At 37.6% G+C, this 14,948-nt stretch overlaps 3 protein-coding genes across 3 annotated transcripts; 1 reads left to right on the top strand and 2 right to left on the bottom strand.

Annotated features, from left to right (window-relative positions):
• Positions 1-352: 352 nt before the first annotated feature.
• EAF02_010341 (uncharacterized protein) lies at positions 353-1,274 on the top strand (the record flags this gene model as incomplete). The annotated part of the gene is made up of 2 exons (XM_038906389.1): positions 353-488; positions 544-1,274. The coding sequence occupies 2 exons, from the start codon at positions 353-355 to the stop codon at positions 1,272-1,274; spliced, it is 867 nt and encodes a 288-aa protein (XP_038753653.1).
• A 1,106-nt stretch (positions 1,275-2,380) lies between these two features.
• Positions 2,381-3,484, bottom strand: EAF02_010340 (uncharacterized protein; the record flags this gene model as incomplete). The annotated part of the gene is made up of 3 exons (XM_038906388.1): positions 2,381-2,937; positions 2,996-3,081; positions 3,138-3,484. 3 exons carry the CDS (start codon positions 3,482-3,484, stop codon positions 2,381-2,383), a joined length of 990 nt encoding a protein of 329 aa, XP_038753652.1.
• Positions 3,485-5,001: 1,517 nt separating this feature from the next.
• On the bottom strand, positions 5,002-5,721 carry EAF02_010339 (uncharacterized protein; the record flags this gene model as incomplete). Its single annotated transcript, XM_038906387.1, has 2 exons — positions 5,002-5,352; positions 5,404-5,721. The coding sequence occupies 2 exons, from the start codon at positions 5,719-5,721 to the stop codon at positions 5,002-5,004; spliced, it is 669 nt and encodes a 222-aa protein (XP_038753651.1).
• Between the last annotated feature and the right edge of the window lie 9,227 nt (positions 5,722-14,948).

Below are 14,948 nucleotides of genomic sequence, written 5' to 3'. Positions count from 1 at the left end.
GAGTTTGAACTTTTGAAATTCGAGACCACCTGTTTTAATAGCATCCATCGCCCCGTGGAAAGCGTCGTGGCTTAGATTGTGGCGCGCATGTAGCTATTTTCACGTGATACTTAATCATGCGGGACGATGGGTCTTCTTTTGAGGGACTCGGGGGTTACCTAAGCTCTGAGTTCCCGAGGATAATCGGTTGTACCCGAATTGCCAGAAATGAGTTCAGTAGAAATCTACACAAGCTGCTTTTTGATATTCAAAACATTGGAATTCGTGGATCTCTATTTAATGATCTAAAGTAACAGCTTCATACGATCGGGGTCAAAGCCTACCTTTACGATATTTTACATCTCAATAAGTCATGTATTCAATTAGAGCATTGAGGCCCCTTGCCTCGCGATTCACAGCTTCAACTCTCCCCGCACTTTCACGAGCCTACTCAGCCAAATCCTACGAGTTCATACAAACTTCAGAACCAAGACCTGGCGTTGGACAAAGTACTTTGTTCTACCCTGCCTTCTCTAAAAAAGTCTTTACTAACATTGGTCAAAGTAACATTAAATCGACCCAAAGCACTTAATGCATTATCCACACCACTCATAAACGAACTCAACGATGCACTTAAAGCATTCGATAAATCTCCGTCCATATCTGCGATTGTTCTTACCGGATCTGAAAGAGCCTTTGCAGCTGGTGCGGATATCAAAGAAATGGCACCGCTTACCTTCTCTGAAGCCTATACAAACTCTTTCATAGAATCTTGGTCAGATCTCACAACCGCCATCAAGAAGCCTATTATTGCAGCCGTATCAGGGCATGCGCTAGGAGGAGGCTGTGAACTGGCTCTAATGTGCGATGTATTGTACTGCACAGAGAAGGCAAACTTTGGGCAACCAGAAATTAAACTTGGGACGATTCCTGGAGCTGGTGGAAGTCAAAGACTTACAAGGGCGATTGGAAAATCTAGAGCTATGGAGCTTATATTGACCGGCAAGAACTTCAGTGGCAAAGAAGCCGGAGAATGGGGAGTTGCGGCAAGGACATATGGAAGCTGGGAGGAGCTCATTGAAGCTGCGCTAGGTACTGCCGAGACAATTGCAGGGTACAGTAAGGTAGCAGTGCAGGCTGCGAAGGAAGTTGTCAACAAGAGTCAAGACTTACCACTCAGAGACGGTGTAGAGTATGAGAGAAGAGTTTTCCACAGCTTATTTGGAAGTGAAGATCAAAAGATCGGAATGAAGGCTTTTGCGGAGAAAAAGAAGGCCGAGTGGACTCACAAGTAACTATTAACATTATTTTTGTGCGATAGATACCAATTTTACTGAGAGCGCTACTTATGGAAAACATGATGGGATTTTTTTCTTCGGTTTTGTTGGCTGGATGACTGTATTCTCTTTTATTTCAGACTGCTTTATTAATGGGTCGTTTGCCGCTTCTATCGCGAATCGTATATATATTCTGGCCATCCACTAGTGGGTGTGGACGGGACACTATAAAAATGGACTTGTGAATATCTCTTGATATATCGAATTAGATGTCTTGGAAATTGTTGCAGTCATTTATTAGATTTGAAGCAATCAAATCACGAGTGTTAATATCAAACAATTAATAAAGAATGAATTTATTAGAAATTTCGAAAGTTGGGAAGTGTCCCGTCAATTCATGCACCCACTGGTGATTCAATCACATACAACTCACGAATCTTACCGTCCCCTATGCGATTGAATGCCATGCACTCATAGTGTTCTCGCTCTATTCGTCCTCGATTCTGACACTCTCTCACGACATTTCCATCCGAAAGAACCAGATGATAAAACGCCCGAGAAAATCCCAATCCTCATTCGTCTAAAATTCGCTTCTCTTTCTAGTTGAGCAGGCTCTTCGTAGGAGAAAAAACAGGCCGCAATTGACTATTAGCAAAGCCCTTTAACAATCCAATTATTTCATTTTGATTTAGAAAATTAAATATTTAAATGATTTAATGAAACAAAGAGTATTCAAGAATTTAATCAATGTTTCTAATTTCTATAATTTATTATTAGTTGATTAATTATAGGATTTATTAAAGTGATCAACTTTAGCCTCTTTTTTCTTTTAAATAGAGGCAGAAAGTATGTTTGCTGTGTTTAATTCAAACCCGAATACATGATAGAGCATTATAACATTGAAGATTAAAAGAGAATCACGAAAATTGCAACGGGAAAGTAGATGAGTAAAAATCTTCCATTGACTAGCTACTCGAGCCGTCTATTCACATCTATATATACGGTCTCTGACCAAAAAATTTATACACACCAAGAATCTAAAAGTACCCTGTACTATCTCTGCCCCGTTCCTCACAAGTGCTCATATCACCCAAGAAGAATCAAGAGTACTGCCGACTCTCGATCTAGAAAGACAAAGTAACACCTGCAGTTCCAACAACAGCGGCCTTAACCTTGCTGCTGCCCAAAAGAGTGTACTTGTATCCCAACTTGCTGGCAGACAAGGTACCCTTCTCAGCTTCGTTGGATCCAGAGCCAAAGTCGTTGTCGTTGGCAACAGCGTAACCAGCATCGGTAGAGTACAAAGGCTTCTTGGATCCAGTCCAGGCGTTAGATTCGACAAGAACTTGAGCACCAAGACGGGTGTTGATTCCGTCGGCAACAGTGTCATGGTAAGAGTTGTAGATGTGAGCAGTACCGAAACGAATAGATGGACCACGGGAGTTGACGTTCTTCCAGTAGTTGTTGGCATAGGTGATGCGGAGATGTCCCTTGTCTTCAGCGGAGTTGGAATCGGAGTGACCGACGAGGGATGCCTTCCAGTGGTCGTGGATGAAGGAGTTGGAGAGAGTGACGTAGTCAGAAGCGTGGGTTACGTCGAAGAGACCATCATAGTAGTCTTTGTCGTGGTCTCTGTTGGAGGAGAGATCAACGTGGTCAACCCAGACGTTGGTAGATTTTTCTAGAGTGGTCAGTCTGCTGTGTTGAAGTGGTTATATAAGCAAAATTGGAGAACTTACGAATTCCGAGAGCATCACCGTTGGCGGCAAGAACCTCCTTGATGGCGATGTTACGGATGATAACGTTGGATTGTTCCTTGACGAGTCTGATGAGATAAGATTAGATAATTGCAAGTGAGAATAGAGGGAGGGAAGCTCATACAATCCGAAACCAGTGAAAACGACCTTGGAGTCTTTACCGATGATGGTGGTGTCACTGGCAACCTTGACTTGTTTGGCAGCTTGGGTGATAGGAGCGGAAACGACAACGACGGTGTTACCGGCAGTGGCAGCCTTGGTGAATTGAGCATAGGTGGAAACAGTGGTGGTGGCTCCTCCAGCTCCTCCCTTAGTACCACCGTTGGTACTGGCGTAACCAATGTTGCAGGCGTCGGTAACAGTGGCGCGCTTAGCGATGGCAGCGCGGTTGACAATCTCGTCGGAGGTTGGGGTTGGAGCAGCAGTGGCGAATGCGGCCAAAAGACCAGCAGAAACAATTGAGAACTTCATATTGAAAGAGTGAAAATTGGAACTTGCCCGTTAAAAGAATGTAATGTGTTTAGTGAATGTAATGAATGTGGAAGTGAATGATGGAAGTGATGATGTTAGATCGTGGGATTCATCTTCATCTTTATAGTAGAATGGTTGCTGCTGAGGTTATTTGTTTATATTGCCAAGTTCATCTGATCAACGGTCCCATGGAATCAACCCAACGCAAAGGAGGATCTAGAAGTTCTCCTTAATTCTCACCCAACAGTTTTCGATAAACAATCCAAGCATTTTGATGATGGAAGACCCACGGGTAAACGAAGAATTCGTTGCATAGAAGAGTAGAATGATAGCCAAGACGACAAACAAGGTGGCTATGCAGAATAAATGCTTGAAAATGGAGTAGATGAAGACGGGAAGACCAATGCAAATGGCGAATTCTGAGATTGTTCACTGCAATTGCAAAGGGCCAAGAGCATAGTCCCTGCATCTCACTCTCGAATTTTTGGGGATATTTCTGGGTATCGTGGACACTCGCACGAGAGCCAAGACGCCTATACTAGCACCCGTAACTTCGGTGTATGCAAATTCTTGGCGAGCAAACGGACGAACGAGATGAGTGATTGAATTGGCACTCGCAGAGTTCAACGACTAGATTGTAACCTAAAGACGGATACGCGCATACTTTGCGGGGCAAGCGACACTAAGCACTCTTTCAAGAAGTTTATATCCCCAATTGCTTAACGTTCGAACGATATACTTTTGGACGATATACTTTCTGTATTTCCGAAATCTAGTGACTTCATCTGAGACCCAAAAGAAAAGATGGAGAAATGACGCTTTCAAGTACCAAGAAAGCCAAGCGTTGTAATTTCATCTCATATTCTCAGATAGATTGAATTTTTTAGGGTTTTGTTGTTTCCATTGCCCCTTTGTGCACGTTGATAGCCAATCGCGAATCGTTAATTCAGGGGTTTCTGAAAATTGAAACATGCTTAACAAGAATCGGAAATTATAACGGAGTATGATCACTTCAAGCGCCGCCTTGGCCACAACCGCTTTGGAAATAACCCAATATGGATTGAAACCCCCACAATCTCCTTTCCATCAACCGCAAACGTCAAGATTTCAAAGCTGTACCTCAAGTCTAAACCTATTCTAGGAGCGCAGTCGTCTGTAGATGGAGATGGAAGATAGAAGATGGAAGAGGGAAAGTGGAAGGTGGAAAGTGGAAGGTGGAAGGTGGAAGGTGGAAAGTGGAAGGTGGAAGGTGGATCATGTCATGTGGTTTTTACTACACATATACGGACAACGGAGCAGTACTTCCTCAGACTGGATATTCGAGAACAATTCCTCTTGGCATTGTTCGGAAGTCTCTATTGAGCTCCCGTTCAAGGTACCGACCCGACAAGGTTGGCGGTCTACTGCAAGTTACAGTGATCACCGATATATCAGCGGTAGAAGTCGTATAGTGGTCATTTGCCCAAGACCTCGTGTTGAAAAGCTTCTCCTCGAATACTATCTATCCATCGCCGTTGCTAAATCTCAAGTTTTTCCACCAGCCATTTATTCCATACTTCATAACCGGCTCTGTTCAAGTGAACGTGATCCTCATAATGGTCGTCAAGATCGATTTCCGGTGCCGCTAGCCACTCTACACTAGGCAATCCAGAGACTATGCTTTGCAGATCCTCGTTACTTCTATCAACATCTGATAGGTGGACATCTTTCTTGTAAAATAATGCCGTAACCACGATTCGTGCTCGGGGGAATGTTCTTCTCAACGCCTCCAAGTGAAGAGCGAATTGGTAAAGTTGAGCTTCGGTCAAGCTTCGACCGGGTTTTTTCAAATCATTAGAACCGATATTGACAATAACCATTCCCACTTTCTCTTAGGTCTTGGCTTTCCGGAGGAGGCCTAGATTTATGCGGTAAAGTACGTTGGGGATTGTATCGCCTCCTACCCCGGCGTTGAAAGTTCCTGGCTTTGAACCTAGATTGAGGTCGTGGCCAGTTGTTTTGAACCGCTCGAGCATGCTGGATCCAATAAGTACGAGATTGGTGGCTTCCAAGGACGCATTGTCTAGCTCCGGGAAATGGACATCGAGAGTGGTCTCTTCTGACCGCTTCTTCCATTTACTATTGTCCTTTATTTGATTGTCCAACTCTATATCAGACATCTGCAAGAGCAATAACAGAGAATTGGTCTTGGGGGACTTCGTTGTGGCCGCAAGGGACGATGCTATTGATGATGACATGGTTTAAAACTTCAAGGGCGAAAGGTTGTTTCCCAATGCAACAACTAATTTTGTTGGTATTTAGATTTGATGTGTCAATTCAATGTATTAGCAAAACTCTAATTCTTCTAGCAAATTAAATAGATTTATATTATTCACAAAGCTGATATTCACATGCTGCGGCTCGTTGAGACGGAACCCGGAGAATGAGTCATCCGGACTCGAAATCTTCAATACATTGAATCAAGTATACTTTGCAGCTCAAATCAATTAGAACACCTTTTCTGTGCCAGAATGAGGCAGGAAAGTAGGGTGCTCAAGGACTTGAATGGCCAAACCCGATGTGTAAAATTCACCCTGAACAAGTAATCATTGGTGAAAGGACTACTCATGAGCTCCATGATGAGCTATTGAGAGTGAATGGAACTATGAAGCAAATGGTGAGTGTCTGTTCAATTACCACAATCACAGCATGCGAGTGGTGATCCGCTGTTGGGAAATGATGGCTTGCCGTCCGTTGACGATTGACTGACAGCTTTAGAAGCCAAGAAAGCCAACGAGGTCTTCTCATGCATTCCTGCGGCGCGAAACATGATGTACAAGCTACCGTAAAGGGTGACGGCGAGCTTTTCACTGTCATTTAGATGCCGAATCTACGACACCGCAGATGCATAGGTTTTTCAAAATTTTCTATCATTTGTATAGAATCATTTATATAGAGGTTCCTGCTTGTTCAAACAACGTCCGTACGACATTCTAAAGTGCAGTTTAATACATTACGATCGATCTTGGGCCTGCCGAAGAACTTTCAGAGTTGCTAGATGCACAAATCATCCGTCTCGAGTGAAAGCACTTCCCCGATACTAGCCAACATTTGGCGATAGGCTTACCCCCGCTGCTGCCACAAAACTCTCTGAGGATCGCAGCACTAACCGAAGCTGATTCACACATCTTTGTCATCGTAAGCTTGTATCTCCTGTCCGTGAATAAAACTCTGAGATTTGCGTTCATTAACATGGCTACACGGCGTGAGATGTTTTCCCTTGGGGCTTCCATCGGTAACTTCTGGTTCATGCATTTTGGCCTTTCACATCATTCACAATACCAGCAATTGATTCGACTGTTTAAATCGACACCATTCAGTGGACCTTCTAACGATCTTCGAAACGTTATCGGAATTAGTCCCGGTATTGACCAAGATTTATAAGCTTTATATCGAGATGGTGTGCATCTAGCTGCCTCTTACGGAGCAGATGCCATTCCAGAATCTGAAGCTATCGGCCACGTATTATTTGGAGATCAAGACCGAGTTCTGCCTGAACATCAAGTCGTTGGGAATATATTGGATCTTATACCATCTCTACCCAAGACTGCTGGTGCTTGATCAGCTGCAAACATGAACATGCTTCTGTATCTCTTCAATCTTGTAGATTCGGAGCAGGTCTGCACCAATGCCTTGGAATCACGTTACCCTGAGGCAGAATCTCTTCTTACCGGTGCTCAAACTGGAATCATGCGGTCAGGGAAACTCGTACTTGAGCCTTCGGTGTGTGGCCAGGCATACATAAGACGATACACTGGAATAGCGTGGAGAAATTGGTTGAGCCGTGGCAGAGGGTAGCTGATTGATTGATTGATTGATTGATTTCATTTACGTCCACGTTCAGTCTAAGACTATATAGGACAGCTAGGCCTCTAGAGGCTCTAGCAGATAACTTTTTATTCTACAAAGATGAATATATTCGATTTAGGGAAATAAAAACAAATATTGGGAACCAGTGTTTACTTATTATATGTATTGTATATAATAAGAAAAGAAAAATATAATACTTAAGAAATTAAAAAGAAACTCCTTTCTTCTTCTTTTTCTTCTTTAATTACTATTCCTTTTATTTTTATAATAACTCTTTCTTCTTCTATTATTATATCTTCTTTTTCTTTTATTACTTTTCTTTCTCCTATTTCGTTTTATATTAAAACTTTAGCCAGATACCATGCCCTTATAGCTATTTTAATGATATTAATGAATTTGATGGCTAACTCAATATCAATTTTGATATGAAATAGGAATTGTATAGTGATTTTGGATAAAGATATCTCCTTAAAGATTTCTTTTCTTTTAGCTTTATATATAGAACAGCTAATAAGGAGGTATTATGATATCACAATATTATTATATATATATTTATTATTAGAAAGTTTGAAGTAATATAAATAGAATTTGATATATCTATAACCTAATTTAAATTAAAAGAATATATTAACAGTATTTCGATTGATTCCGCTTAATAGCTTGATTTTCGAGCCTATTTTCCAAGGAAATAGTTTCGAGTAAATTGATGGGGATTGGTTTGATCTGAGTTCATATTGATTGAAAATATCAAACCATTAATCTAAAGTATATTCCTTAACAATCATACCTAATAATCCAAAGCTTATTTCATTTAAAATAGATTGTATTATGATTGCTTCCTTGACTAGTTTATTTGCTAGCTTATTTCCTTCAATTGAGATATGACCAGGAATCCAATTTAGTAAGATTTCGGCTCCTTTTGCTTTAATAACCTTTGCTACATTGATTGCTCTTATTTAGTAGGCTTATCCTAAATGATCTGAAGGAGTTTTTAGGTAATATAAACCAACTTGATTGTTTAAATAGATCTTGAACTTTTGATTATTATAAGCAATAGAATTAGTATATTCGATAGCTTTTGTAACTCCAAAGAGCTTTCTATTATATATCAATTGATTAGTACCAATATTGCTTTGCTCTTGATATAGAATTCGATTATTTGATTGTATAGCTACTATGCCTATCCCGATGCCAATTCCCTTTTCAGTGGAGGAGGCATCAATGTAAATATAGATGGTATCCTTATCCCTGTATTTGAAGATAATATTATAAAGAATAGCAGTATCTTCTTTTAACGAATTACTAATATTGACTTTGAAAGGGATATCTCTTTTCTATAAAAGAAAGTTAAAGTGAATAATCTTTTCGAGTAAAAAAGAATTGAAATTCTGGTTTATTGATTCTCTGATTCTATCCAGTTGAATAGATTTATATCGTTTTCTTCGAGGTGTAGGGATTACTCCTAAATCAGCTTGATATTAAGCTGAAGTTTCTTTTTCAATATTGATTGAATGCTTTGATGATAATTTAGCTAATTGAAAAGCGTATTATTTGATATTTGAATCTAATCGGATTTTGAAAGGTTTTAGATCGGTTTCTACTTCCATTAGAATGATTGAAACTGTTTTGAATACTCCTAATATCTTATGAAGAACTAGGTTTTGAAGTAATTATATTATATTCTTGAAATAAGTTTGATTTTTTCACCAAATTATTGAATTATAATCAGCTATGCTAATCACATATACTATATATAGCTATCTGAGGGCTTTAGGACTAAGGCCCTTTCGATATTGTGACACTTTGCCTTAGAAGAACTGCGAGAGCAGGGTACAATTTATCCTTAGAATCTACAACTACAGAATCGGGAGCAAAGCGCTTGTAGAGTGTTCCTATATACTAGCTATGTACACGTGATTGTGTATGTGTGCAAGCGTGCATGTGAGCGATTGCAGCTGCGATTGGGTGCGATCCGTGATACTATTCTCCTTTTCGAAAAAGCTTGCCCTTAAGCTTTATAATTATTTAATCTGTAGATGTATTGGCGATCCCAATGAGGTGTCATTATTTATGTTGTAGTATGGTGTGGTAAACGGGCGTGTGCGCAAATTTTGCTTTTTTCGTAATGGGAAGGCGTATGGGAAATGGAGGAAACTGTCCTGTAGCCTAGCAACAGCGCGAAACCTTCGAAGTATATAGATCGCCCGAATTTCCCTTTCTCTTCCAAATCTTTTCCGATCATTCATTTTCTTTGTATTCCTTGATCAATAATCAATATGCCTTTTATATTATCAAGAAAATGCAGTAGTAAAAGCAAGTTGTTGCTAGTACAGCTGAAGCAACGAAAGGATACATATATAGCAGTGAATTGTTTATTTTTCTTTTGCATTTGCTTTGCTGATATACTTTTTTACAGTTTGCAATGAAAAAAGCATCTGCCTTTTTTGTTGTATAAGGCAAGCGTCCTGTTAAGGAAAAGAAGGAGTCGAGCTGTAGTAAGAGTAATAGTAATTCTATCAACAAGAAGAAGAATGATGAGAAAGATGGATTGAATAATGAAGATATATATAAATGAGACTTTCTTTTGGTATCTCCAGTTTGTGGTCGGCTTGTCTAATAAATGCGATTACAGATATCAAAGGCAATATGCCTGAGGGTGGGGTCGATCTTTGATATGCTTATTGAATGTATCTATTCCATTGTTTTTCAAAACAGAATTCGAAGAAAGAATATAATCTCTTGATTGATTGTATTAATAATTACGAAAAGAAGTTCGCTAATAAGTTGATTATAATAATATATTATTTTTGTAATCTCGAAAATGATAGTGAGATAGTTAAGGAAAACATTCTAAAGACCTTATGTCAAAATCAACCTAATCGCAAATTCGATACATTTTGTTGTAGAAGCGTTAGCTTTATTGACATCGATGAATAGGGATCTTCAAATAAGAGGTTATCAAAAAAGATAATACTATAATAGGAACAATATATTTAGAAAGATAGCTGGGTTTGTGCTAGCTGTGTATACAATTGTATTTCCAGCAAGGGAAATGATATCTACTATCGACTTCCTGGATAATCGTCTGGTCAATCTTGTTATCTACTTTATCTGGCTGGCAAGCATAAATATGAGTACTTATCTGATAGGGATACACGCAAGATATTTCTTTAATACTAATTGGCTGTTGCTGAGTATGGCAATATGATAGAGGTAAGTTACAACTTTACCAGCTTTTAGCAAAATTAACTCTTAAGATAGCTTGATATATGGAAGAAGCTAAAGAGTTGTGTTTTGAAAGAAATGCTTCCTTTTATTTTTACTCGAGAAACTATAGAGTATTGCATAGCGGAAGTTGCAATATGGGGAGACGAATTGAAGTAGTAGCATTAGCTCATTGTAATTCAGATAGAAATAGAGCTTTCGGCAGCTCGCGAGCAGTTGGGTGCGATTGAGCGCTAGCTCGGTCTTGTTGTTGTGTGTACTGCGATTAAGGATCGTTTTGTCTTTTGGTTTGTAGTTGTTCTATATGTGCTTGTTATTGTTGTTAGCTGGGGACTCGGTTGGTATTTCGGTTTAAACTATCCAGTCTTTGCTGTTATACCTCGCCCGACCGTAACCATTAATACCTGTAGAGATTTTCTTTCTAGCTTGGTTTAAGTCTACCAAGTAGGGGAAAAGACTTTCTTTATTGACATTTCATTTTTATCCAATCACTTTCAGCCTCTTATACAATTAGGATTTTCTTTATCACAATAATAAATTAAAGAAGTTCTTTCTATCTTTTCATTTATATATTAATTGTTATCTGTAAAATCGTAATTATCCTTTTCACTTTTGTAGAGACGAATCCACTTTGATAAATGTATAGGAAGTCCTAGCAAAGTGGGATTTCGTAGATAAAAGTTATAAAAAATGGTACAAAGCAGTTTTTAAGTTAAAAACAGGGTACCAGATAAGATTGTCATTAGCGTTCAGTTACAATACTCTGTACTTAAGCTATCGGTATACTTTTTTTACAATTAGAATATGCTCCATTTCCTATTCGATATTATCAGTAATATTTATTGGGAGCGGTGATTCAAGAATTTGTCTGGAAAGTGGGTCGTCTACCGCTTTGCAGAGCTTGCTAGATGGAAATACGGGGTGGACTTTTATAATAAGCAATAAGTCCAATCAGAAGGAATCTCCAGCCCGACCAATAATCTTGAATCTCCCTTAAATAGGGTAATCCAGTTTCTTGAACAGTCGTTGTATTGAAAAGTCCCTTATATTAAACTATATGTAATCTTCCACATCGAAGTCGATTAAGCAGTAATACGAGTTGATTGATTGAGATATCTTTTCTTATACATACAAGATATTTTCTTTTGCTCGATTGAATATTAGTTTATTATATTTGGTATACTCTCTAGCATCAATTATATTCAAATTGTTGACAGATGTAATGGAGTCGAGTTTTCAATCCCAGGGATTGTGGGGTAAGTAGTTATACAAGGTCTTGTACAGGATTTGATCATCTAGTGATTTATAGGGAAGCGTAAATTGAGTGTAGTTCATTATTGATAGGAATTCAGATCAATTATCTTGATAATAGCTTATAAAGGGTTGCAAGTGTTGTTAGAGATATTGATTATAAATCTCAGTTTGACCGTCAGTTTGCAGATAGTAAATGATAGATAACTTGACTTGCATTCCTAAGATATTATTGAATTCTTATCAGAATTTGAATATAAATTGAGGACTATAATTAGAGATTATAGTCTTTGGGGTATTGTAATATCTGTATATATGATATAGGTATAAGTGGGCCTGATCTCTCGAATCGATTGATTTATGATAGGGTATCGAAATAGCTTGTTTGGTTAATTGGTCGATAATGATGAATACGTTGTTGTAATTGTATTTATCCTTGTTGAAACTGTAGTAGTTTATAGTGATATATTGCTATACTTGTGTAGGGATCGGGAGCGGATAGAGGAGACTGGGAATGCGATCTTTTGGTACAGAGCTGTACTTGCATTTGTGGCAATTCCGTATATATTGGTCGATTGTATCATTTATATTCTTTTAATAGTATTGATTGGCTAAGAGAGTGTAGATCTTTTTGATATTAGGGTATACAGTAAAGACTGAATTGTGAACTTCGTGAATCAAATAGATTTGTAGATTTTCGATATCCAATATGTAAAGTCGATTGTTGTAAAGCAAGAGTCCTTTCTCGAGTGTGAAATACTTATGCGATTTGATAGTCTGAACGCGCAAAGCTTCTAAATTTGAATAGGATTTATTTGCTTTAATGATGCGATTTATAATATCGAAAAGCAATGTGATTATGTATATATCGATATTTGCGATTACATCCGGGTTTTGCCGCAGAGATTCGTGTATAATCTTTATATCCATTTGATTATCTTTTATAAGCTATTGAAGACAATTTTTCTTCTTAGTATTGTTTTATTGATTCAACTCGTCAGTATAATGTGTAAGTGCATCTGTGAGTAGATTGTTCTTTTCAGTACAGTATATGATAATGAAGTTATAATTGGCGAGTAGTTTTGCCTAGCGTGTTTGTCGAGTGTTTAGCTGTTTGGTAGATATAAAGTACTCGAGTGCTTTATAATCGGTGTATACTTTGATTTGATGCAGGGATCCGGCAAGTTCGGCTTTCCAGTAACCTAGGGATTTAATGATCACAAGTATTTCTTTATTATGAACTTTATAGTTCAGCTTGGCGGCAACTATTGTTTTCGAAAAGTAGGCAACTAGTAATTATTCGTCACTGTACTTCTGAAATAGCACACTAGTGATTATACTATCGAATACATCGGTTTCCAGTATACAGGGTAGTGTATAGTTATAATGCTGCAGAAAAGGAGTGGAGATGAGTTTATCTTTGAGTATATCAAATACAATTTGATAGATTTTATCGAAGTGGAATTTGATGTTCGCTTTTGTAAGTTTATGAAGAGGTTTTGCTATTATACTGTAATCCTTGATGAATCGGTGGTAAAAGTTATAAAAACCTAAGAACGATTGGATACCTTTTACAGTAATAGAATAAGTCCAAGTAGTAATCACTTTAATCTTTTCTGAATCGATTGTACACTATCTATAGAAATAATAAAATCTAAATACTTTGTATATTTGATATTGAATTCATACTTCTTGAAGTCTATCTGGAGGTTAGCGAACTCAAGTCGTTTGAGGATGTATTTAATATGTTCCTTGTATTCATTTTCGTTTTCAGAATATATAAGAATATCATCGAGGTAAGCAGTACAGAAGTTATCTAAATAGTCAAATAGGATATCGTTCATATATCATTGATAAGTCGCAGGGCCGTTTATCAGTCCAAAAGGTAAAACTTTGTATTTGTAGAAACCATATCAAATGCGGAAGGTAGTATATTCTTCGGAAGCTGGATCTATACGAATGTAATGGAATGCTTATCGAATATCTAATTTGGTATACATCTTTGTATCAGCAAGTTATGTAAGTGTTTTGTTAATAAAAGGTAGAGGATACCTGTCTTTACATGTTAAAGAATTAAATAGTTGAAAGTCTATATAGAACCTTAAGCTTCTATTCGGCTTTCTTACGAAGAAAATCGGCATTGCGAACAGTACTTGGCTGGGTTTTATAAATCTTTTGGCAAGGTTTTCTGTAATGTATTCTTTAATAATCTCAAGTTATTTAAGCGATATTTTATATAGGGGACTATATTTGAAAGCTTTTTCATCTTCTCCTTCAAGTATAATCTTGTAATTATATAACTAAGAGAGAGATAGAATATCGGACTCGCACTTGGAGAATGCTTGGTGATATTGTTGGTAAGCTTCAGGGATCGGAGGCTTTGTCTCGACATCTGCAATAATGCGATTGAGAATAGCGATAGTTTTTGATTTAGAATTGTTTAAGGTAGTAATTGTAATTGAAATTCGATAATTATTGTCTTAACTAGATTTATGAATTGAGATAATATTGTCAATCTCTGTACATGTAACTATAAAGATCTCATAATCCTTGCTTCTCTTACAGATGAGTTGAAATTGAGTTGGCTTAAGTGTATAGATATTGAATATATTGGAGATATGAAGTGAAAGGGATTTGTAAATAGATTGAATAAAGATTTAACCGAGAATAGATTTCTTCTTTAGATTGATTGAAACCTGAGCTTTGATTGTATTTGAGATTACTGTATTAGTCTCTTGGGGAGGGGTAATAAGTATTTCAGATACAATTGATACTATGATCGGTTGTTTATTGTCAAGTCGGTGGTATATCTTTTCCAATTAGATATTCCGATTGTTAATATCTTTTTATCTCAAGTAATTGATTCTGGGTTGTTGAAGATTGTTTCTGATTAAAAGTATATTTTTTGATAAGGAAACAGTAGGAGGATGCTTGGGAGGTTATTCGAGGTGTTAATTAAAACAATCGACTTTAACTCAGGTTTTTGTTAATCATTTACAACCTAGAATTATACTATATAAACCCAAATTAGTAATAAGAAATAGCAAATAAGATTATTATCAAACATCAATCGTAAAATTAAGAAATGTGAAATGAATAATAGCTTCACCTCGTACACCATTATAGCTTTTGACTTCAA

This window comes from Botrytis sinoallii (assembly GCF_014898435.1).
Source record: "Botrytis sinoallii strain Bc 23 chromosome Unknown BSIN_025, whole genome shotgun sequence".
Taxonomy (NCBI): domain Eukaryota; kingdom Fungi; phylum Ascomycota; class Leotiomycetes; order Helotiales; family Sclerotiniaceae; genus Botrytis; species Botrytis sinoallii.
Note: the sequence above shows the minus strand (reverse complement) of the source record. Positions and strands in the feature narration are given on the sequence as shown.